The sequence below is a fragment of the Macaca fascicularis genome, chromosome 2, assembly GCF_037993035.2.
Source record: "Macaca fascicularis isolate 582-1 chromosome 2, T2T-MFA8v1.1".
In the NCBI taxonomy this organism is placed as follows: domain Eukaryota; kingdom Metazoa; phylum Chordata; class Mammalia; order Primates; family Cercopithecidae; genus Macaca; species Macaca fascicularis.
This window is the reverse complement of record NC_088376.1, coordinates 148,235,955-148,260,195: the sequence shown is the minus strand read 5'-3', so window position 1 is coordinate 148,260,195 and position 24,241 is coordinate 148,235,955. Positions and strand designations below refer to the sequence as shown.

At 43.4% G+C, this 24,241-nt stretch overlaps 1 protein-coding gene across 1 annotated transcript; it reads left to right on the top strand.

Moving 5' to 3' along the window:
* Nucleotides 1-19: 19 nt before the first annotated feature.
* EMC3 (ER membrane protein complex subunit 3) lies at nucleotides 20-24,241 on the top strand. The gene is made up of 8 exons (XM_005547798.4): nucleotides 20-366; nucleotides 9,656-9,713; nucleotides 10,064-10,157; nucleotides 13,375-13,479; nucleotides 14,154-14,235; nucleotides 17,223-17,302; nucleotides 18,083-18,165; nucleotides 24,004-24,241. Exons 1-8 carry the CDS (start codon nucleotides 212-214, stop codon nucleotides 24,130-24,132), a joined length of 786 nt encoding a protein of 261 aa, XP_005547855.1. The 5' UTR covers nucleotides 20-211; the 3' UTR covers nucleotides 24,133-24,241.

Genomic DNA, 24,241 nt, shown 5'->3' with positions numbered 1-24,241 from the left:
GACGTGAACTTTCGCGCCGGAAGTGTAAGGCCGGGCAGCCCAGCTGAAGGCAGTAAGCTGGCCTCTCCGTTGCAGGGTAGTTCTGGGATATCGGGGCAAAGGGGCGTGAGAAGGCCTGGAGGCGAAGTCGAAGAGAAGCCGAAGAGAAGCAACTGCGCCCTGGAGAAGAGAAGCTCGCCCATTCCCGACTGGGAGCCAGCTTTCAGTGAAGATGGCAGGGCCAGAACTGTTGCTCGACTCTAACATCCGCCTCTGGGTGGTTCTACCCATCGTTATCATCACTTTCTTCGTAGGCATGATCCGCCACTACGTGTCCATCCTGCTGCAGAGCGACAAGAAGCTCACCCAGGAACAAGTATCTGACAGGTCAGCCCCCTTCCTTCTCCTGCCTACCTCACACCGCCGTGACCTTGGGCAAGAAAGTGCAGGAGTTGTGTCAATTTGCCTAGGTTCACGTCGCGTCCCCACTGGCAGGGTGACCTTACCCGTTATCTCTGTGTTTCACTTTTGTCCCCTGTGAAATGGGGATGATAACAGTACCTGCTTCATAGACAGGTAGGAATCAAATTAGATGATGTCTGTAAAGCCCTTAGCACAGGATCTAGGACGTATTGAGTTTTGAAAAAAAACGGTGCTGTTAATCCTTTACGTTAGTCGCCAACCTTCGGTGGGTTTACCTATGAACTATCCCATCCTACCCTTTCGTTGAGAAGAGTGCCAGGTGCGTTACTGCTTTTAGTCTTTGTAATATCCAGTCAGGTGAGTGTGATAATCTGTATTCTACCAAATTAGTGTACCAGGAGTCGGACCTGGCGGGACTGTCAGCTGAGATGCTAAGTACCAAAGCTCTTTGCAGTCTGTAAAACTGCTGTTAGAGATGCAAGGAATTGTAGTTATCATTTCCCCCCTAGAGTGGAGGCAACTTCCTCACATATTTCATTGCAGTATTTATTTATTTATCTACGTATTTACTTATTTTTGAGACAGAGTTTCGCTCTCGTGGCCCGGGCTGGAGTGCAGTGGCGTTATCTCAGCTTGCTGCAACCTCCGCCTCCCAGGTTCAAGCGATTCTCCTGCCTCAGCCTCCCGAGTAGCTGGGATTACAGGCCCACACCACTACACCTGACTAATTTTTGTATTTTTTGTAGAGACAGGGTTTCACCATCTTGGCCAGGCTGTTCTCAAACTCTTGACCTCAGGTGATCCACCTGCCTTGGCCTCCCAAAGTGCTGGGATTACAGTTGTGAGCCACCACGCCCAGCCCCTCATTGCAATATTTATATACAGAGACAGGAATTTGAGATGATTTTAGATGGTTATCTAGACATGTACCCCTTCATATTAAAGTAATAGTTTTCTCCCAGCTACTTGGGATGCTGAGGCAGGAGGATTGTTGGAGACCAGCCTGGGCAACGTAAGGAGACATTGTCTCTTAGAAAAACAAGCAATTATCAGTCAGTTCTGATTACGTTCAGAAACCATCTCAGGTAAGTGCTACTATATCTTTAGCACCTCCCTCTCACATTAATTTCTCGTTTTAATAAAGAGAGTAAGCCTCAGGCTAAGAACTTTCCACAGATAATAGTATCTAGTTAAAATTTAATAATGTTGTTTTGATTCTACTGTACTTATTTTAAGTTACTTTCTTTTTTGTGACAATACTGTATTTCCATTTGCTGGTAATTTAAAGATTCCTTTAAAATCATATAGATTGGGAAAAAAGTTGATATATAAAAAGTATTAAAAAGTATTAAATATGTAATGATACAAGTGCTAGACAAAAATTCTGACCCATGGCATGAAAATGACTGAAGTTTATTTAGGAAGCACTGCTGTAACATTTCCCAATTATGCCAAGAAGAATAGTAACCATTTACTCTGTCAGGCACTATGCGAAGCACTTGTATTCATTAACTTATTTAAAACTCAAAACAACTCTATGAGGTACATATTGTTGTCTCATTTTATAGAAACTGAAGCTTTAACAAGTTCCATGGTCACACATGGTGACATTCAGGACTTCACACCAAGCCTTCTGGTCTTGGGCTTTTTCCACTATACCACAGCGATCACTGTCTTTCTGTAGCATTAGTTTTAGAACTGACCAGAGCCAGCACCCCACCCTGGAGTGAACCTTAAGAAGTCAACTTACTGGCTGGGTGTGGTGGTGGCTCACCCCTGTAATCCCAGCACTTTGGGAGGCCGAGGTGGGTGGATCACAAGTTCAGGAGATTGAGAACATCCTGGCTAGGATGTTTCTACTGAAAATACAAAAAATTAGCTGGGCGTGGTATGCTGGGCGCCTGTCGTCCCAGCTACTCAGGAGACTGAGGCAGTAGAATTCCTTGTGAACCCAGGAGGCAAGAGCTTGCAGTGAACTGAGATCATGCCACTGCACTCCAGCCTGGATGACAGAGTAAGACTCTGTCTCAAAAAAAAAAAAAAGTCAACTTACTGCTTGAGTGTGGTGGCTCACGCCTGTAATCCCAACACTTTGAGAGGCCGAGGCAGGCAGATCACAGGTCAAGAGATCAAGACCATCCTGGCCAACATGGTGAAACCCTGTCTTAACTAAAAATACAAAAATTAGCTGGGCGTGCTGGCACATGCCTGTAGTCCCAGCTACTCGGGAGGCTGAGGGAGGAGAATCACTTGAACCCAGGAGGCGGAGGTTGCAGTGAGCCGAGATCACACCACTGGCAGCCTGGCGACAGAGGAAGACTCCATCTCAAAAAAAAAAAAAAAAAAAGTCTATTTATCACAGAAAGAAAGGCCGTAGAAAAATGCAAAGTGGGCCGGGTGCAGTGGCTCACATCTGTAATCCCAGCACTTTGGGAGGCCAAGGCGGGTGGATCACGAGGTCAGGAGATCGAGACCATCCTGGCTAACACGGTGAAACCCGGACTCTACTAAAAATACAAAAAAATTAGCCGGGCGTTGTGGCGGGCACTTGTAGTCCCAGCTACTTGGGAAGCTGAGGCAGGAGAATAGCATGAACCTGGGAGGCGGCCCTTGCAGTGAGCCGAGATCGCGCCACTGGGCAACAGAGCAAGACTCCGTATCAAAAAAAAAAAAAAAAATGCAAAGTGGAGAAAGCTCAGACATTTAGCATTTTTTGGCACATAAATTTTTCTTATTTTAGCCTTACATTAGTGCTAAGGCAGATACTCCTAAATACATTTTTACAGTTGAAGAAAAGGGATCCTGGAAAAGTTAAGTAGTCTTCCCAAAGTAACCAAAGTAGGGAAATATTGTGCCTGTACTTGAACTCAGATCAGTCTCACTCCCAGTTTAAACCCTCTTGAACCATGATTCCTGCTGTCGTAGATTCTCTACCACGATTTTCTGCCCATGGTTCACTATTAGAGCAATGGTTCTGAATTATATCTGATCCAAAGCTCTCTTTTGTAACCCCAAAATGAAATTCACAGTTAGTGTAGTCTGTTTACAATAACTTTTTTTTTTTTTGGAGACCAGTCTCACTCTGTTGCCTAGGCTGGAATGCAGTGGCGCAATCTCGGCTCACTGAAACCTCTGCCTCCCCAGCTGAAGTGATTCTCCTGCCTCAGCCTCTCGAGTGTCTGCGAATACAGGCATGCGCCACCACGCCCGGCTAATTTTTGTATTTTAATAGAGACGAGGTGTGAGCCATCACACTCAGCCAAGAACATTTCCTTAAGAAGGAATGTAACAGCTGGGCACAGTGGCACATGCTTGTAATCCCAGCACTTTGGGAGGCTGAGGCGGGCAGATCTTTTAAGGTCAGGGGTTTGAGACCAGCCTGGCCAACATGGTGAAACCCCATCTCTACTAAAAATACAAATATTAGCCGGGTGTGGTGGCATGTGCCTGTAATCCCAACTACTCGGGAGGCTGAGGCAGGAGAATCACATGAACCTAAGGACTGGAGATTACAGAGAGCCGAGATCTCGGCACTGAACTCCAGCCTGGGCGACAGGAAGGCTCCGTCTCAAAAAAAAAAAAAAAAAAAAAAAAATCCCACAGATTTCCACACGTACCCCTAGAGGGCAGTACCACCCCCATGAGGAACCAACCACCGCTCTAGACCACCGCTCTAGAGAAAACTCAATGTCTCTGCTCATAATTGCTGCATCCCTTAAGTGAGGTAGCTGGATTATACCAGCTCTTACATGGAGTGACTCAGCCTCATCAAGTCATTATTTGACTTGGGTAAAATGCTGTACACTCTGAACCAGCCTAAGTCCAAGAAAAAGGTGTGTTTTAGTTGTAAAACTTTTTTTTTTTTAAGAGACAAGTCTTGCTGTGTCCCCCAGGCTGGAGAGCACTGGCACAGTCAAGGCTTACTGCAACCTCAACATCTCAGGCTCAAGTGATCCTCCCGCCTCAGCCTTTCGAGTAGCTGGGACTATAAATGTGTACCACCATGCTCAGCTAAACTTTAGATTTTTTGCAAAGATGGGGTCTCCTCTGTTGCCCAAGCTGGTCTCAAACTCCTGGTCTCAAGTGATCCTTCCATCTCGGCCTTCCAAAATGCTGGAATTATAGGCATGCGCCACTGTGCCCAGTGGTATAAAACATTTTTCTAAATATGCTGTAAATGTCCATTAGCAGCCTGGCGTGGTGGCTCACGCCTGTAATTCCAGCACTTTGGGAGGCAGAGGCAGGCAGATCACGAGGTCAAGAGATTGAGACCATCCTGGCTAATACGGTGAAACCCGTCTCTACTAGAAATACAAAAAATTACCTGGGCATGGTGGGATGCGCCTGTAATCCCAGCTACTCGGGAGGCTGAGGCAGGAGAATCGCTTGAACTGGGAGGCAGATGTTGCAGTGAGCCGAGATTGTGCCACTGCACTCCAGCATAGGCGACATAGCAAGACTATGTCTCAAAAAAAGAACATTTCCATTCGCACCAGGCATGGTGGCTCAAGCCTGTAATCTCAGCACTTTGGGAGACCGAGACAGGTGGATCCCATGAGGTCAAGAGTTGGAGATAAGGCTGGCCAGCACGGCAAAACCCCATCTCTACTAAAAATACAAAAATTAGCTGGGCGTGGTGATGCACGCCTGTAGTCTCAGCTCTCTGCAGGCTGAGGCAGGAGAATCGCTTGAACCCAGAAGGCAGAGGTTTCAGTGAGCCAAGATCACGCCACTGTACTCCAGCCTGGGTGGCAGAGCGAGACGAGACAATGTCTCAAAAAAAAAAAAATTTTTTTTAACAGGTTTTAAGCGAAAGCTGTAAAATACATGAATAAAATATATTAGACTAGGTTTGGGGATAGAGTATGTGTAAAAAATGGTTCTCAGACTTGACAAATATTCTACTGACTTTTTGGAAAGGAAGAAACATTGATTCTTCAGAATGTGGAACTCTGGTTTGAGAAGTACTGATTTTAAAGTTTTATTCTAAGAAAATATCTTTCAGGCCTGGTGCAATGGCTCATATCTATAATCCCAGCACTTTGGGAGGCTGAGATGGGAGGATCCCTTGAGCCCAGGAATTTGAGACCAACCTGGCAACATAGTTAGACCCTGTTTCTGCAAAAAACAAAATAAATAGAAGATGTTCTTCAGTTGCAAATTACAAAGTTTTATCTTCATAACAGTACAGAGACTTATTTTTAGATATTTATGAAAATAAAAATACAAAATTAAAAATTTCTTGTAGAATTTTCTAACTTCAGAGAACATAGCTATTTATCTCAGCTTAAGAAAGCAAGTGTTTAGAAAATACAGGATAATTTACGATTGCTTATTTAGGTCTTGAAATACATCAGGGTCACCATACTCAACTTCATTTCTACATAATTGTTCAGCGGTGTAAATATAGGAGATCTAGATGAATTCCTCTTGATTACACTGCCTGGGAAAGTCTTGAGTTATCGTAGACTGAACAAGTGTTTTCCATTTGTTTTTCTGGAGACAGGGTCTTGCTTTGTCACCCAGGCTGGACCAAAGAGGTCGAGGCTGCAGTGATTGAGGCTGCAATCACAGTGGTGCGATCATGGCCCACTTCAGCCTCCATCTCCCGGGCTCAAGTGATCCTCCCACCTCAGCCTCCCGAGTAGCTGAGACTACAGGCACATGCCACTGCACCTGGCTAATGTTTAAATTTTTTGTAGAGACAGTGGTCTCATTATGCTGCCTAGGCTGGTCTCGAACTCCAGGGCTCAAGTGATCCTCCCGCCTCAGCCTCCCGAAGTATTGAGATTACAGGCGAGAGCCACCACACCTGGCTGTGAACAAGGTTTTTTGATGGCCTACCATGTGCCTTGTACTCTGCCGCATGCTATGGGGTACAGTATAAGACAAGGTCACAACCCTGCTCTCAGAGTTTCTGTTCAAGTGATAAAATATGCAAAGGGAAAAATAATAGACATTGTTAATCTAGTGCTTAGGATGTGCCAGGTAGAGTCATATAAGATCATATATATGAAGAACTCAGCCTAAAATTCTCCACTTGGCTGGGTGTGGTGGCTCACACCTGTAATCCCAGCACTTTGGGAGGCTGAGGCAGATGGATCACTGGAGTCCAAGAGTTAGAGACCAGCCTGGGCAACATAGTGAGACCCCGTGTCTACAAAAAAAAAAAAAACACAAAAGTTTGCCAGGTGTCATGGTGTGTGCTTGTAGCCCTAGCTACCCAGGAAGCTAAGATGGGAGGATCACTTGAGCTTCGGAGGTCAAGGTTGTCATGAGCCAAGATTGTACTATTGCACTCCAGCCTGGACAACAAAGTAAGACCCTGTCTCAAAAAACAAAAAATCCTTCATTAGTTTCCTTTTGCTCTTAAGACAATGATCAAAATACAGTGGGACCTGGCTGGGCACGGTTTTTCATGCCTGTAATCCTAGCACTTTGAGAGGCCGAGGCAGGCAGATCATCTGATGTCAGGAATTCGAGACCAGCCTGGCCAACATGGTGAAACCCCATCTCTACTAAAAATACGTGAATTAGCTGGGTGTGGTGGCGCATGCCTGTAACCCCAGCTACTTGGGAGGACGAGGCAGGAGAATCACTTGAACTCGGGAGGCAGAGGTTGCACTGAGCTGGGATTGCACCATTGCAGTTCAGCCTGGGAGACAGAGTGAGATTCCATCTCAAAAAAAAAAAAAAAAATACAGTGGGACCAGTCTGGCTCTTGCACACCTCTGAAGTCTTGTTTTCACCACATTTTCTGTAGTTCTCCTTCTTCCAGCCATATGGCCTTTGCTCAGGTCCTCAGAGGCAGAGTGTTTACCTCTGTGAGGCTTTTGCCCATTTTGTTTACACCAACACTTTGCCAAGGTAATCCTCACTCATCCTGAAGAGTGCAGCTTAATCCTACATCCTCAGCAAACCCATCTCTCAGACCTTGACTTCCCAGACTCCATCACCTCCCGCTTATGCACTCCTCCAATACCATCCATCTCTCTTCCTAGGACATGATAATTGAATTTCACATTTATTCTTCTGGTTATTTGGTTAATGTCTTTCTCCCTCACTAGAGTTTGACCGTCATAAGATATGTGTATTTCGATCACCGTTCTTCAGGTCACCTGGCACTTAGAAGTTCAAGAAATATTTGCTCAATGAAAGAATAAATCTACCCTTGTACAGAATATGAATAGAGACTTAGGGAATTTAAGTGACTTGCCCAAGATCACATGGCTAATAAGTGGCAGAGATGGGATTGAACCCATGTGTTCAACTCCAGAGCTTAAGTTTTTACCCATTACTCTAGACCCAGTGCTTCTTAGACTGTCAATGGTGAAGGGCCGGTTTTGGGGTTTTTTGTTTTCTAAATTTCTAATCTCTTGTAGGCTAATACTTTTGTAAAATATTTTGATCATGTATTTGGATGTTGTGACAATGTCAAATTATTATAAAAGTCTCTAAATCCTTACTCTCAATGTCTGTGCTTATCACAGACCAGCATTGGAACACTGACCACACTTTGAGTATCTTTAGCAGCCAGGGAGCAGAATGTATTACATGTTGCCTCCGTAGCCCTGTAGATGAAGTAGAGAACTGTACAGCATAATGAGCTCAGGAGGAAAGTGGAGAGAATTCCATGAGGGTTCCAGGCATTGGGAAAAGCTTCGTGGAGGTGCTGAGGTTTGAAGAAGGTGTTAAGGCATGATGGAGTAGAACTTGGAAAGGAAAGGGCACTGGAACATTCCCAGCATGTGGAGAAGCTAGAATATGTGTATTGTGACAAGGGAGACCTCAGCGGTACTGACTGCTTAGAACAAGTGGTTTGTATTGAGTAGACAGAGAAAGCCAAACACAGTTTTTTTGTTTGTTTGTTTGTTTGTTTTTTGAGATGGAGTCCCGCCCCAGGCTGGAGTACAATGGCGTCAACTACGCTCACTGCAACCCCCTATCTTCCAGGTTCAAGTGATTCTCCTGCCTCAGCCTCCTGAGTAGCTGGGATTACAGGCACAGACCAGCACACTTGGCTAATTTTTGTATTTTTAGTAGAGACAGGGTTTCACCATGTTGGCAAGGCTGCTCTCAAACTCCTGACCTCGTGATCCTCCTGTCTCGTCCTCCCAAAGTGCCGGGATTATAGATGAGAGCCACTGTGCCCAGCCCCTACCAAGCACAGGTTTTATTATGTTCATTTCTGTCCATAATTTTTTTTCATGTTTCAAGAAGATTTCCATTACTTTAAGGGCCTTTTCCTCTTTTCCTCCTTTAATGAACTTTTGAGTACCTAGAAAAAATTAATATTTTGATCTCTGTTTTATTTGTCATTTGCGTCTTAGCAACACCCATTTGTTGCGTAACACGGTATTCTTTTTTTTTTTGGAAGCAGGGTCTTAACTGTTGCCCAGGCGGGAGAGCAGTGGCACCGTCTCAGCTCATTGCAACCTCTGCCTCTCAGGCTCAGGTGAGCCTTCTACCTCAGCCACCTGAGTAGCTGGGACTACAGGCACGTGCCACCAGCCTGGCTAATTTTTGTATTTCTTTCTTTTTTTTTTTTTTTTTTAGAGACAGGGTCTTGCTGTGTTGCCCAGGCTGGTCTCACACTCCTGGGCTTAAGTGATCCACCTGCCTTTGCCTTCCAAAGTGCTGGGATTAGAGGTGTGAGCCACCACACCCGGCCTAGCACAATATTTGATGATGAACTACGGCTCTAATAGTTAATTTAAGTTCCCCTAGTAATTTCATTTATTTATTCAATAACTGTTTGCTGAGAGCTTTCTAACAGTCTGACTCCTGGGTAGGATTTCTGTTTCTCCATCAGATAGCAACCCTCTCAAGGCCTGTTCTCATTTCCCTGTAGGTAATAAGAAATTCCTTCTTTTATCCTCACTCTTCTCCCTTTCTCCTGACCCCAGATCTCCTGAGCAGTGTCCAACTATTCTTTTCACTCAGAGAAGGCGTCTTCCTAGCTCATTATCAAATAAGCAAAAGCTGGATGTAATGTCCCAAATGTACCTTCCTCTGAAATATTTATTTGTTCAGAAACATAGTCACTTCTGAAAAATACTTTTCTGAAAACCTAACTGTTAGGTTAAATATGTTTACGGTGGTTTCAAAGATACTTGTATTTTGGAAAGTTTCCACACAGAGCTGTTACCAAATAGGCCCTCTCTTGTGTTTAAATAGTTCTTCTACTTGACTCTCCGATTTTCTTCTAGTGTTTCACTTTTAAAAATCTCATTGTGTTGGTTGTATTTTTCAGTCAAGTCCTAATTCGAAGCAGAGTCCTCAGGGAAAATGGAAAATACATTCCCAAACAGGTACTCATTTATCTGTTATTAAAAAGCTCCACGATTCACTGTTGGGCAGTAGATATCTGAATGTTTTATAAGGGGACTTTGGGGAAAGCTGAAGGTTGGCAACTTAGTAATTAAGCTGTGGCCTGATGGTGTTTGCTGTCATGGTGACCTCACCTTTCTTAGGAAGTTGTTTTTAAATGTGACTCAGCTAAAGTGTCTAAAGTGTCAGGTCGCCTGCCAAGTAGGCTGACAGCTCTAAGCAGAACAGCATATCCTAAAGGTCTTCTGACTAAGTCCCTGGGGAGTAATTTGACAATCTGCTGTGTCATAGTTCTGAGACCTAAAATGCTTTTTTTTTTTTTTTTAACTAGTCTTTCTTGACACGAAAATATTACTTCAACAACCCAGAGGATGGATTTTTCAAAAAAACTAAACGGAAGGTAGTGCCACCTTCTCCTATGACTGGTATGTTTATTCCTTTCACTCATCTTTAAGGAAGATTTTTAACATAGGTCATTGAGTGGGGTGGGGTGGGTGTGGGAGAGGGCAGGGAGGGTGTCATTTTGTTTAAATGTTAAATTGCAGAAGATAGTAATCTTAGACCTTGGAAATCATCTAGTACAGGGATCTATGGAAGTGGAATTCTCTTTTTCAATTAGATTTTCTGAGAACCCTAATGTATAAAGTGGATTAAAAAAAATAGTTCTCAGCTGATGGAGTGGGGAGACCAGAGCTGTTGTCCCTGGGTCTCTCCTTATTGCCGTTCTCAGGACCCAGGGTTCTAGGGAGCACAGTTGGAAAAGCATTCCAGCCTGGCTCTCACCCAGTGCCTGATCCCCCTTCCGACAGATGGCTGCCCAGCTTCTGCCTAAATGAGGAAGAGTGCACTACTTCCGAGACATGCCATTTTGTTGTTAGATGTGATTGTTTGGTCTATCCTACAGTTTTGGCTCTAACATTTTCTACTTCCACTGATCCCAGTCATGTGAAAAATACAGCATGCTAAAAGTAAAACAGGCCAAGTATGGTGGCTCATGCCTGTAATCCTTGCATTTTGGGAGGCCGAGGCAGGCAGATTGCCTGAGGTCAGGAGTTCGAGACCAGCCTGGTTTACATGGTGAAACGCCGTCTCTACTAAAAATACAAAAGTTAGCCTGGCATGGTGACAGGTGACTGTAGTCCCAGCTACTTCGCAGGCTGAGTCAGGAGAATTGCTTGAACCCCGGAGATGGAGGTTGCATTGAGCTGAAGTCCCATCACTGCACTCCAGCCTAGGCGACAGAGCAAGACTCTGTCTCCAAAAAATAAAAATAAAAAAAAAAGGAAAACAAAGTAATTTGTTGTTTTGTGTTGACTCTCCTCTCATTTTAGTACTATTCACTTCTTTAGGTGAGACAGCCAGCTATTTTAAACCCATAGGGAAGGTATTATAATTAGTTTTTTTTTAAGAGTGACTAACGTTGTATGGAGTTCATTTTTTAACAAGTTTTTAAGAAAATTTACAAGAAACAAAAGACCATTAAATATATGAGAAGTTACTTGACGTCACTAATAATCCATGGAATACCAATTAAAACAAGGTATCTTTTTTTTTTTTTTTTTTTTGAGATGGGAGTCTCACTCTCTCACCCAGGCTGGAGTGCAGTGGTGGCGATCTCAGCTCAATGCAGGCTCTGCCTCCTGGGTTCACACCATTCTCCTACCTCAGCCTGTTGAGTAGCTGAGATTACAGGCGCCCGCCACCACACCCGGCTAATTTTTTATATTTTTAATAGAGTTGGGGTTTCACCATGTTAGCCAGGATGGTCTTGATCTCCTGACCTCGTGATCCGCCCGCCTTGGCCTCCCAAAGTGCTGGGATTACAGATGTGAGTCACCGTGTCCGGCCAAGATATCCATTTTTTTTAGCCCCGTAAGCTGTCAAAAGATTGAAAAGATTGAACCGGGCGCGGTGGCTCACGCCTGTAATCCCAGCACTTTGGGAGGCCGAGACGGGCGGATCACAAGGTCAGGAGATCGAGACCACGGTGAAACCCCGTCTCTACTAAAAATGCAAAAAATTAGCCGGGCGTGGCGGCGGGCACCTGTAGTCCCAGCTACTCAGGAGGCTGAGGCAGGAGAATGGTGTGTACCCGGGAGGCGGAGCTTGCAGTGAGCCGAGATTGCGCCACTGCACTCCAGCCTGGGGGACAGAGCGAGACTCCGGCTCAAAAAAAAAGATTGAAAAGATTGGCAGGATCCACTATTGTCAATGTCGAGGAAGTTAGGCCCCCTCACCATTGGCGAGAGTGGCGAGAGGTGGGGCTTTGCTGACAGTCTGACAATATCTATCAATTTTAAATGTACAAATCCTTGGACCTAGAAATTCTAAGAAGTTCTCTTACAGAAACACATAAACATGTAGATGTATGTGCAAGATAACTGTCGGCAGCATCATTTATCATTTATTGTCAAAAACAGTGGAAACAATCCATAGGTCTACTCAAAAGTGATTGGTGTGACCACACCGTGGAATCCTATGCAGACATTAAAAATATTGAGACTGGGTACGGTGACTGACACCTGTAATCCCAGCACTTTGGGAGGCCGAGGCAGGCAGATCACTTGAGGTCAGTCAGGAATTCAAGACCAGCCTGGTCTGGTGAAACCCCGTCTCTACTAAAAATACAGAATTAACTGGGCATGGTGGTGTGTGCCTGTAATCCCAGCTAGTTAGGAGACTGAGGCAAGAGAATCACTTGAACCTGGGAGGCAGAGGTTGCAGTGAGCTGAGATCATGCCACTGCACTGCAGCCTGGGCGACAGAGTGAGACTATGTCTCAAAAAACAAAACAAAACAAACAAACAAAAATGCCCAGCACAATGGCTCACGCCTGTAATCCCAGCACTTTGGGAGGCCAAAGCGGGCAGATCACGAGGTCAGGAGATCGACACCATCCTGGCTAACATGGTGAAGCCCTATGTCTACTAAAAATACGAAAAATTAGCTGGGCATGGTGGTGGGCGCCTGTAGTCCCAGCTACTTGGGAGGCTGAGGCAGGAGAATGGCATAAAACCACGAGGCGGAGTTTGCAGTGAGCTAAGATCGTGCCACTGCACTCCAGCCTGGGCAAGAGAGCAAGACTCCATCTCAAAAAAAAAAAAAAAAAAGGAAATATTGAGAGGGAGCTATTCAGTGTGGAAATGTCATCCACAATATATTACTAATAATAAGCATAGTAGCATAGTATCTCTGTTTTGTGTGTGTGTGTGTATATATATATATATATATATATATACACACACACATAAAATTTGTAATGTGTGTATGTAGAGAGAAAGATGGAAGGATATACAACAAATAAGTGTTTAGAGAATGGGCTTAAAAGAACTGTCTACATCATACATTTTTATGTCATTTGATTTTTTTTTTACAATAAACTTATTTTAATTATCAAGTATGTTAAAAATTTACAGAAAATTGGAGCCAGGCACAGTGGCTCACGCCTGTAATCCCAGCACTTTTGGGAGGCTGAGGTGGGTGGATCACGAGGTCAGGAGATTGCGCCACTGCACTCCAACCTGGGCCCCAGAGCGAGACTCTGTCTCAAAAAAATAAAATAAAATTTACAGAAAACCAGGAGGAAGTCCCTGGCAACAGAGGTAAAACTTAGTGGGTTTCTTGTTTGTGCTTTTGTCTTAGATCCTACTATGCTGACAGACATGATGAAAGGGAATGTAACAAATGTCCTCCCTATGATTCTTATTGGTGGATGGATCAACATGACATTCTCAGGCTTTGTCACAAGTAAGTTACAGACCCAGCCGACTTCATGTTACCCAGAGAGATTCAAGTGCTACTGAGTCACTAATATCATAGGTCGTATGTTTTCTTGTGTAAACTGATAATAGTCTTTGAACAAAAAATTTACTATGTGATGACTTTTATGACTTTTGCCCGAAAGTGATCCTAAGTTCATGATGTGGATGCTTTTTAGCCAGATTAGATTCAAGCAAGTGACTTGCTAGCTTGCTTCCAAAACTAATATGGTATTCTAGTTGAGCAGGATAAAGGGAAGCATATTTCTATTTTGACTTCGTTTGCTAGGTGTTAGGGTGAGTTTTCTATTTGTTTATAAGTTGATTTGATTTTAATCAATTTGGTTTCTTAGTAACATAGTTCTATGCTTATATATTCCACTTAGAGTTTAACAGATTGGTGCAAATTTTTTCCAAATTTCAGGTCACAGCTCAGTTTGAGTCCCTTCTTCCTCGGTAAGCTAGAAGCAAGTATTATTGAGGGAAACTAGAGCAGAGTGGCATTTTGACTGTCTTTTCTTCAGAAATTGCCACAGATTTTCTTGTGGAAGTCGTTTTCCAAAAGCTATGTGGCACAGAGTTCCCACCTCCTCTGGGAAAGATTCACACTTATTCTAAAAATAAAACAGCTCAGAGTGATTGTGAACTTTTTCTTCTCTGCAGCCAAGGTCCCATTTCCACTGACCCTCCGTTTTAAGCCTATGTTACAGCAAGGAATCGAGCTACTCACATTAGATGCATCCTGGTAAGAACTTTCTTCTGTTTAATAAAAATACAAACCACACTTTGGGAGGCCAGGGTGGGAGGATCACTTGAGCCCAGGAGTTTGAGACCAGCCTGGGCAACAGACTAAGACCCTGTCTCAAAAAAACAAAAACAGGCGGGGTGCAGTAGCTCACACCTGTAATCTCAGCACTTTGGGAGGCTGAGGCGGGCAGATCACAGGTCAAATCGAGACCATCCTGGCTAACACGGTGAAACCCCATCTCTCCTAAAAATACAAAAAATTAGCCAGGCGTGGTGGCGGGCGCCTGTAGTCCCAGCTACTCGGGAGGCTGAGGCAGGAGAATGGCGTGAATCCGGGAGGCGGAGCTTGCAGTGGGAGGAGCTTGCAGTGAGGGGAGATCGCGCCACTGCACTCCAAGCCTGGGCAACAGAGTGAGACTCCATCTGAAAAAAAAAAAAAAAAACGTAAACAAAAATCACACAAACCAAAATCTAAAACCAGTGCCCCTTAAAGATGAGGATTTCTGGCTGGGTGTAGTGGCTCACACCTGTAATCCCAGCAGTTTGGGAGTCTGAGGTGGGCGGATCACAAGGTCAGATCGAGACCATCCCGGCTAACAGGGTGAAACCCCGTCTCTATGAAAAATACAAAAAGTTAGCTGGGTGTGGTGACTGGTGCCTGTAGTCCCAGCTACTCAGGAGGCTGAGGCAGGAGAATGGCATGAACCCAGGAGGTGGAGCTTGCAGTGAGCTGAGATCACGTCACTGCACTCCAGCCTGTTCGACAGAATGAGACTGTGTCTCAAACCAAAAAAAAAAGATGAGGAGTTCTAATTTGCATACTTCATTGGAATCGGTTTTTTAAAGTTTTTTTTTTTTTTTTTTTTTTTTCCAAGACTGTGTCTCACTCTGTCACCCAGCCTGGAGTGCAGTGGTTCTATATCACTGCAATCTCCACCTCCTGGGTTCTAGTGATTCTCCTGCCTCAGCCTCCCGAGTACCTGGGATTATAGGCGTGCACCACCACATCTGGGTAATTTTTGTATTTTTCGTGGGGACGGGGTTTCACCATGTTGGCCAGGTTGGTCTCAAACTACTGACCTCAAGTGATCCATCTGCCTCGGCCTCCCATAGTGCTGGGATTACAGGCATGAGCCACCACGCCTGGCCAAAAGTTTTTTTGTTTTTTTTTTTTCATTGAAACTCCACTCAAAATGCCATGGGTGGTTTATGGCAACTTTTACATGAGTCTAGCAAAAGGAAAGAATGTGTCACCTCTTTTCTGTCACAATTGGGGGCTTAAAACTGCAGGGGTGGATGTATCAACCCCCAGAAAGTTAAAAGTTTAAGCCAGGAGTTCTGGCCATGCAATCATTTTTAGTAATACCTGGAGCTTATGAGAGTGGAAGTTTGTATTATTTTTTTTCCAAAGTACATTACTATTAATGATAATAGTTTTCATTAGTTCTAGTCACTGTGCTTAGCATTTTCTGTATTTTACCCTCATAGCAACCTATGAAACCTATGTAGGAATTGACATTTGACAACAGTCTGTCCAAATCCAGCACCCATGTGTTATTTACCACTCTTTATAATTTTTAAAAAGAGATTTCTCCTTCTGAATACCACTGTTTTTTTTTGTTTTTTTGTTTTTGAATGGCAGAATAAGACAACTTAAAATCTGAAAAGCTCTTAGAAAATACTGCTACAGTATCTGGAACCTAGTAATGCTGCTTCACGTGGCCTCTCCAGACTCTTTTGCCTGTGGCTTCCCAAAGACTGGCATAAAACAGAGAAAAAGAATAATGGACAAAATGGGGATTACTAGTGGTAATCTTGACTACTTGGTTTGAGCAGAGCCCTCTAGGATGTGTGGGAGGAGCAGGACAGGCCAGAGGCTGGGATGTCTGGGCCATGCACAATTCTGCTAGAGAAGAAAAGCTGTACATTATATGAGTACCATGAGTCTATTCAACTTTTACCTTCCGGTCTCCTTGGGCTAAACAAAAACTTCATGGGTTGGAGAAAAGCTTATTTATCTTTTCTCAGCATCCAGAGAGGCATGTGACTAAAATGATATCATGGACAGAAGGGAGACTGGAACCCCAGTGTACAATTACCACTGTGGTGAGATCAGCAACATTGTATTCAGACAGGCCATTTACTTACCTGCAGCCTATGGAGTAACCAGAGTAGACTTTTGCCTTTATGTGACCCACTTGTTGGAATGACTATGGATCTTTCCATTTATCATTTTCCATACTCATTTTTGGTTTTAGCTTTTCTTATATGCAAGCCTATTTATTTTATGGAGGTTGAGTAGGAAACATAAGCTAAAGGAAGCCTCAGTGATATAGTTCAAAACTTGGAATGACTCTCCCAGTAGCTATAGTCCTCGGTACTATATTTCCTGAAATCCACCTCTCATCCCTTCTTGTAAGTACGGAACACACCCAATGGCTCACGCCTGTAATCCTAGCACTTTGGGAAGCTGAGGTGGGCAGATCACTTGAGGTCAGGAGTTCGACATCAGCTTGGCCAACATGGTGAGACCCCGTCCGTCTCTACTAAAAATACAAAAATTAGCCAGGCATGGTGGTGCGTGCCTGTAGTCCAAGCTACTCAGGAGGTTGAGGCAGGAGAATCTCTTGAATCCCGGTGGCAGAGGTTGCAGTGAGCCGAGATTGCGCCACTGCACTCCAGCCTGGGTGACAGAGCGAGACTCCGTCTCAAAAAAAAAAAAAAACTATGGAACACACCAACACTTGTGATTTCCTCTCGGAAATGGAATTCAGAATGGGAGTCATCTTTGGATTTTTTTAAATATAGTTCTGTATTGTTGAGACTGCTTTAACAACTTGTATTTCTTCTGTGGTTGTGCTTTGGATGAATACAGCCCATCCAAGGTGACTTCTTTACAAACACTGAACAACTTTGGGTGGTAGGGAAGTGGGAGCTGCATTACTCTCTGATGTACTAACTAACCACACCATTTTCCTTTGCCAGGGTGAGTTCTGCATCCTGGTACTTCCTCAATGTATTTGGGCTTCGGAGCATTTACTCTCTGATTCTGGGCCAAGATAATGGTAAGAAGCATGTCAGGTTTACTAAGCAAATACTTCCATAGATGAATCATCCATGTTAGAGCCAGAAAAGTCTTGTAGGTTATGCTGTTTGTTACCACAGTCAAATAAAATGTTTCCTTCCTTCAGTTTCTGAGGTATTCTGAAAGACTTAAAAATTCCAGGGGTCAAACTGAAGATCTCAATTCTCTCTGGCAATGACTGGGACAGTATTTGATTCCCCAGAATCTGATACCATCATGTGAGGGATCCAGCACCAGCAGTATAAGCCTGTGAACCTAAAGCTTAAAGAAGGCCTGGTTTGTCAGTCATTTCACTGACTAGAGCCCTTGCCAGTACTAATCCTTGCTCTCTTGTTTACTGGCTGGGACCTCAGAAAAGTTACTTAACAAGTTACTTAACTTCAAATTCTCTATTTGCTTATCTGTAAATAAGGACTTTATTAGTTAACCTGCGGGGTTATTAGGAACAGATGAGGTAGAATATGCGAACCACTTAGTGAAGTACTTGGCATACAGTAGTTGCTCAATAACTGGTGCCTGTTATTGTTGAAATTTGAAATGAAGTTTAGAGCTTCCTTTAGTGATCTCTTTTTTGCTGTTACTATCCCCATTTTTCAGGGGACACAAAGTGACTTTCCTAGAGTCACATAGCCAGTGGGTGACAGGGCCAGTCGTGAGGCTGTAGTCCAGTTCTCTAATCTGTGTGAAGCCCATTCTTCCCCTTGGGTGCTGGGGTGCTCGCTGAGTCCTGGCACTCATGTAAGTGTGTCTTATGCTACAGCCGCTGACCAATCACGAATGATGCAGGAGCAGATGACGGGAGCAGCCATGGCCATGCCCGCAGACACAAACAAAGCTTTCAAGGTACACTCTATTCACCATTCAAAGCCGCAGCGATGCTCTGAAAGGTGTTATCTAGAACTATTTTAAAAATAGCTTCCTTGCAGGGAGTGTTGTGTGGTTCCATCGTTTTAATTTAAACTTAGCAAAAACATAGTTTACACGTCTCTTTTTCCTGAGGCAGAATCATCTATTAAGTAAATTGGAAATTCTTGGTACTTTTACTGGTTTTTAAATGCTCACCAGAATTTAATCCACACTATCAATGATGCCGTAAAATAATCCAATCAGAGGTGTGAGGTAAACATTTAGAATAATTTGAACGTTTTTGAACCCCATAGATATCAGATATAAATTGCATTAAAAAAAATCAATACTGGCCGGGCGCAGTGGCTCACACCTGTAATCCCAACACTTTGGGAGGCTGAGGCGGGTGGATCACAAGGTCAGGGGTTCAAAACCAGCCTGACCAACATGGTGAAACCCCATCTCTACTAAAAATACAAAAAAAATTAGCTGGGCATGGTGGCGGGCACCTGTAATCCCAGCTACTCAGGAGGCTGAGGCGGGAGAATTGCTTGAACCCAGGAGGCGGAGGTTGCAGTGAGCTGGGATTGCACCACTACACTCCAGCCTGGGCAACAGAGTGAGACTCCGTCTCAAAAAAAAAAAAAAAAAAATCAATACTAAGAGCCTTTTCACAAAAAGGTTCTAGAATTTGCATAATTTGGCATGATTTTTGTGGAACAAAATCTCACTGTGTTTCATGATAAAAACTAGAAAGAGAAGGGAAGTTCCAGCCCGGGACAGTGGCTCACACCTGTAATCCCAGCACTTTGGGAGGCCGAGGTGGGTGGGTCACCTGAAGTCAGGAGTTTGATACCAGCCTGGACAAAATGGTGAAACCCTGTTTCTATTAAAAATACAAAAATGGGCCAGGTATGGTGGCTCACACCTGTAATCCCAGCACTTTGGTAGGCCAAGGCGGGTAGATCAACTGAGTTCAGGAGTTCAAGACCAGCCTGGCCAACCTGGTAAAACCCCTTTTCTACTAAAGATACAAAAGAAAATGTGCTGAGCGTGGTGGCAGGCGCCTGTAATCCCAGTTACTTGGGAGGCTGAGACAGGAGAATTACTTGAACTCAGGAGGCGGAGTTTGCAGTGAGCTGAGATTGCACCATTGCACTCCAGCCTGGGTAACAGGAGCAAAACTCCATCTCAAAAAGAAAAAAAGAAAGAAACAAAACAAAACAAAAATGAGCTGGGCATGGTGGCATGTGCCTATAATCCCAGCTACCCAGAAGGCTGAGGCAGGAGAATCGCTGGAACCCAGGATGCGGAGGCTACAGTGAGCTGAGATCATGCCACTGCACTCCAGCCTGGATGACAGACCAAGATTCTGTCTCAAAAAAAAATAGAGAAGTTTCTCAGCCTGATAAAGGGCATCTGTGACAGACCCACAGCTAACATCATACTCAATGGTGAAAGACTGAAAGCTTTCCCTTTAAGATCAAGAACAAGACAAGGATGTCTGTTCTTGCCACTTCTATTCAGCATTGTCCAGGATGTACTAGCCAGGGCAGTTAGGCAAGAAAAAGAAATAAAAAGTCATTCTGATTAGAAAGGAAGTAAAACTATCTCTGTTTGCAAATGGCATGGTGTTGTATGTAGATCATCCTAAACAATCCACAAGAAAACTAACAGAGCTAATAAATAAGTTCAACATACAAAAATCAATTGTGTTTCTATATACTGGTAATGAAGATTGGAAATGAAAGTAAAACAATTTTATTCATAATAGTATCAAAAGGAATAAAATATTTAGAAACAAATCTAACAAAATAAATGGCCTTGGTCGGGCATGGTGGTTAACACCTGTAATCCCAGCACTTTGGGAGGCTGAGGCGGGCAGATCACAAGGTCGAGAGATCGAGACCATCCTGGCCAACATGGTGAAACTCCATCTCTACTAAAAATATAAAAATTAGCTGGACATGGTGGCACATGCCTATAGTTCCAGCTACTGGGGAGGCTGAGGCAAGAGAATCACTTGAACCCGGGAGGTGGAGGTTGCAGTGAGCCAAGATCGCACCACTAGACTCCAGCCTGGTGACAGAGCGAGACTTCATCTCAAAAAAAAAAAAGAAATGGCCTTTTGTTAGATTTAAACTGATATGCTGAAAAATTACAAAACATTGCTGAAAGAAATTAAAGACTTAAATAAATGGAAAGACACCCATGTTCATAGATTGGAAGACTTAATATTATTAAGATGGCAATACTCTCCAAATTTATCCACAGATTGAACACAATCCCTATCAAAAATCTTACCTGCCTTTCTTGCAGAAATTGACAAGCTGCTCCTGAAGTTCACATGGAAATTCAAGGGAATCAAAATAGGCAAAAATGTTGGCAAAATTGGAGAACTTACATGCTGTGGTTTTAAAGCCTATTACAAAGCTGTAGTAATCAAAACTGCACAGAAATAAAAACTGGCATAAGGAGAGATACAGGTCAATGGAATAAAATGGAGAGTTCAGAAATAAACACATCTATTTATCATCAATTGACTTTCAAAGAGGGTACTGAGACTATTCAGTGGGGAAAGAATAGTGTCCATTCAATGAATGGTGCTGGGAAAAGGATATCTACATGCAAAAGAATGAAGCTGGGCACCTATTTCACACCATGTACAAAAGTTAAGTCTAAATGGTTCAACAGGCATGTGTAGTGCAGAAGAAAAAAAAATTAGGTTCAAGTTAGCTTAGATGTGGTGCATGCCTATAGATAGGGGCACCACTTGAGCTGAGGAGTTTGAGGCTGCAATGAGCTATGATTGTGCCACTGCACACCAGCTTGGGTGACAGTGAGACCCTGTCTCAAAAAGAAAAAAGAAATCAAATGGGTCAAAGACCCGAATCTTTAATATTGCATGATATTACTTATATAAAATATTTGGAATAGGAAAATTCACAGAGACAAGGAAGTAGGTTAGAGGTTACTGAGGATGGGATGGGGGCAGTGGGGAGTAGTTGCTTACTGTGCGCATTTTCTGTTTAAGAGGACATAAAACTTTGGAAATGATAGTAGACATGGGTACACATTGTGAATGTCATTAATGCCACTGAATTTTATATCTAAAATGGTTAAAATGGTGTATGTTATGTTACATATATTTTACCACAACAAAAAAATAAAAATTTGGCTAGACACAGTGGCTTACACCTGTAATCCCAGCACTTTGGGAGGCCGAGACAGGCAGATCATTTGAGGTCAGGAGCTTGAGACCAGCCTGGCCAACATGATGAAATGCCATCTCTACTAAAAATACAAAAATTAGCTGGGTGTGGTGGCGCACCTCTGTAATCCCAGCCACTCAGGAGGCTGAGACATGAGAATCGCTTGAACCGGGGAGGCAGAGATGGCGGTGAGCGGAGATCGCACCATTGCAGATGCAGAGGTTGAAATGAGCCAAGATGGCGCCATTGCACTCCACCCGGGGCTACAGAGTGAGATCACTCTGTCTCAAAAAAATAAACAACTGAAAAACAGTGAGAGGGCCAGGCACGGTGGCTCACGCCTGTAATCCCAGCACTTTGGGAGGCCGAGGTGGGCGGATCACAAGGTCAGGAGTTTGAGATCAGCCTGGTCAATATGGTGAAACCCCGTCTCTACTAAAAATACAAAAATTAGCCCTGCTTGGTGGCGGGTGCCTGTAGTCCCAGCTACTCAGGAAGCTGAGGCAGGAGAATCACTTAAACCCAGGAGGCGGAGGTTCCAGTGAGCCGAGATCGTGCCACTGCACTCCAGCCTGGGCAATAGAGCGAGACTCCATCTCAAAACAACAAAAAAAAACCAGTGAGATACCACTTCGTGCCCACTCAGATGGTTATAATAAAAAAAGATGAACAATAACAAGTGTTGGTGAGGATGTGGAGAAATTGGAACCCTATTGTTCATGATGGTGCAGCCACTTTGGAAAACAGTTTTTCCACCATTCCTCAAACAGTTAAAACATAATTACTATATGACCCAGCAGTTTTACTCTTAAGTAAGTACTCAAGAGAACTGAAAACATATGTCCACACAGAAACTTATGTGAGAATGTGTTCAGAGCATTATTCATAATAATCAAAAAGTAGACATAACCCAAATACCCATCATCTAATGAAAGGATAAACAATGGAATATTTTTGAATATAATGTATGTTGTATATACAGTAGGATATATACAATGGAGTGTTATTCAGCTATAAATAAGAGTGGAATACTGAATCATGTTAAACAGGGAAGAACCTTGAAAGCATGCTAAGTGAAAGAAAATAACAAAAGGCCACATATGCCCCGAATAAGTGAAAAAAGATACGGAAGATAAAGGAGTAGTTGCCAGAGGTTGTGGGAGGTGAATAATGGGAACTGTGTATTGTTTGGTATGTGGTTTCTTTTTGTTATTAGATAATAACAAAATTATTATTAGATATTATGTAGATATTAGATAGTGGTGGTGGTTACACAACGAATATACTAAAAATCACTAAATTGTACACATTAAAGGGGTAAATTTTATGACATGTAAATTATATCTCAAAAACCCACTCATGAACTAACATTTGTATTTCACATTAGATAAGCTTACTCTATCTATCTATCTATCTATCTATCTATCTAGGGTCTCACTGTGTCACCCAGGCTGGAGTGCAGTGGTACAATCCTAGCTCACTGCAACCTCGAGTTCCTGGACTTAAGCATTCCTCCCATCTCAGCCTCAGTACTGGTACATGAGGAGCCAGTACTACAGGCACACACCACCACACCCAACTAATTTTGTATAGAGATGGGATCTCACTATGTTGCCCAGGATGGTCTTGAACTCCCACCCTCAAGTGATCCTCCTGCCTTGGCCTCCCAAATTGCTGGGATTACAAGCGTGAGCTACCACACCTTGCAAGCTTTTTTTTTTTTTTTTTTTAATTTATTTTTAAAGACGAGGTCTTACTATCTCTAGGCTCATCTAAAGATAGGTTGTCCAGGGCAGTCTCAAACTCCTGGACTCAAGCTATCCTTAGCCTCAGCCTCCAGAGTAGCTGGGACTATAGATGTATGCCACTGCACCCACCTCATAAAGCATTTTTTAGACACTCACTAATTTAGGGCAAAGTAGTCAGATTAATAGAATATTTGAGAAATGTAATTTCTTGGAAAATTCTGCAAATTTATTTCTGCTCAACCTATTACTAGTTTACATCTAAATGATTATATGCCAAAACCATTTTTTAGTTCACACCATCAAAGTCTTTATTGCAGTGATTAAAAATTACTGGACAAACTAATGAAGTGCCATTGTGTATCTGACATAAGGATGGAGTAAGTGTTCTTAGGCCCACTGAAAATACCCCAGCCATTTATGTCAAAGCATCGTGGACCATGCACCATTTAAACCAGATGACAAGTCCCTTGATGAAAGAGCTGAGAATCAGCACTAATTTGTCTGTTGTACATCCCTCAAGAGTACTGTGGGGCATAAAGGTGCTTAGTGAGCGTGAGCTGATAGACGGGTTAAGCGCTGGGGACTTTGCAGTCAGACCAAAATTTAAATCTCAGCTCCATTAGCTCCTAGTGCCAGTGGCCTTGAACAAATTATTTGACCTCTTAGCCTTAGTCTCCTTATCTATAAATTGAGGGGTGGCACGAAGAGGGGGAGGAGAGGATGCGGGTAGCAGCATTTCCCTTGTAGGATTGAATGAGCTTATACATGTGGATAGCACACTCCAGCTTTTGGCCTGGAGTAAGTGGTCACTGAAGGTTAGTCACAGCTGTCAGTAACAATTCCCTCTTCCTGCTGGGTGTTCTCTTCCATTACAGACAGAATGGGAAGCTTTGGAGCTGACAGATCACCAGTGGGCACTAGATGATGTCGAAGAAGAGCTCATGGCCAAAGACCTCCACTTCGAAGGCATGTTCAAAAAGGAACTACAGACCTCTATTTTTTGAAGACTGAGCAGGGATTAGCTGTGTCAGGAACTTGGCATTGCACTTAACCTTGTAACTTTGTTTGGAGCTGGCACCTCTCAGAATAAAAAGGAGGATGCAAGAGCTGGCA

Excerpts from the sequence above, each read along its gene's own strand:
- EMC3 (XM_005547798.4), top strand. The coding sequence starts at position 212 with ATGGCAGGGCCAGAACTGTTGCTCGACTCTAACATCCGCCTCTGGGTG. Across the intron at positions 367-9,655 it reads CAGGAACAAGTATCTGACAG|TCAAGTCCTAATTCGAAGCA; the intron begins GTCAGCCCCCTT and ends TGTATTTTTCAG. Across the intron at positions 10,158-13,374 it reads GCCACCTTCTCCTATGACTG|ATCCTACTATGCTGACAGAC; the intron begins GTATGTTTATTC and ends CTTTTGTCTTAG.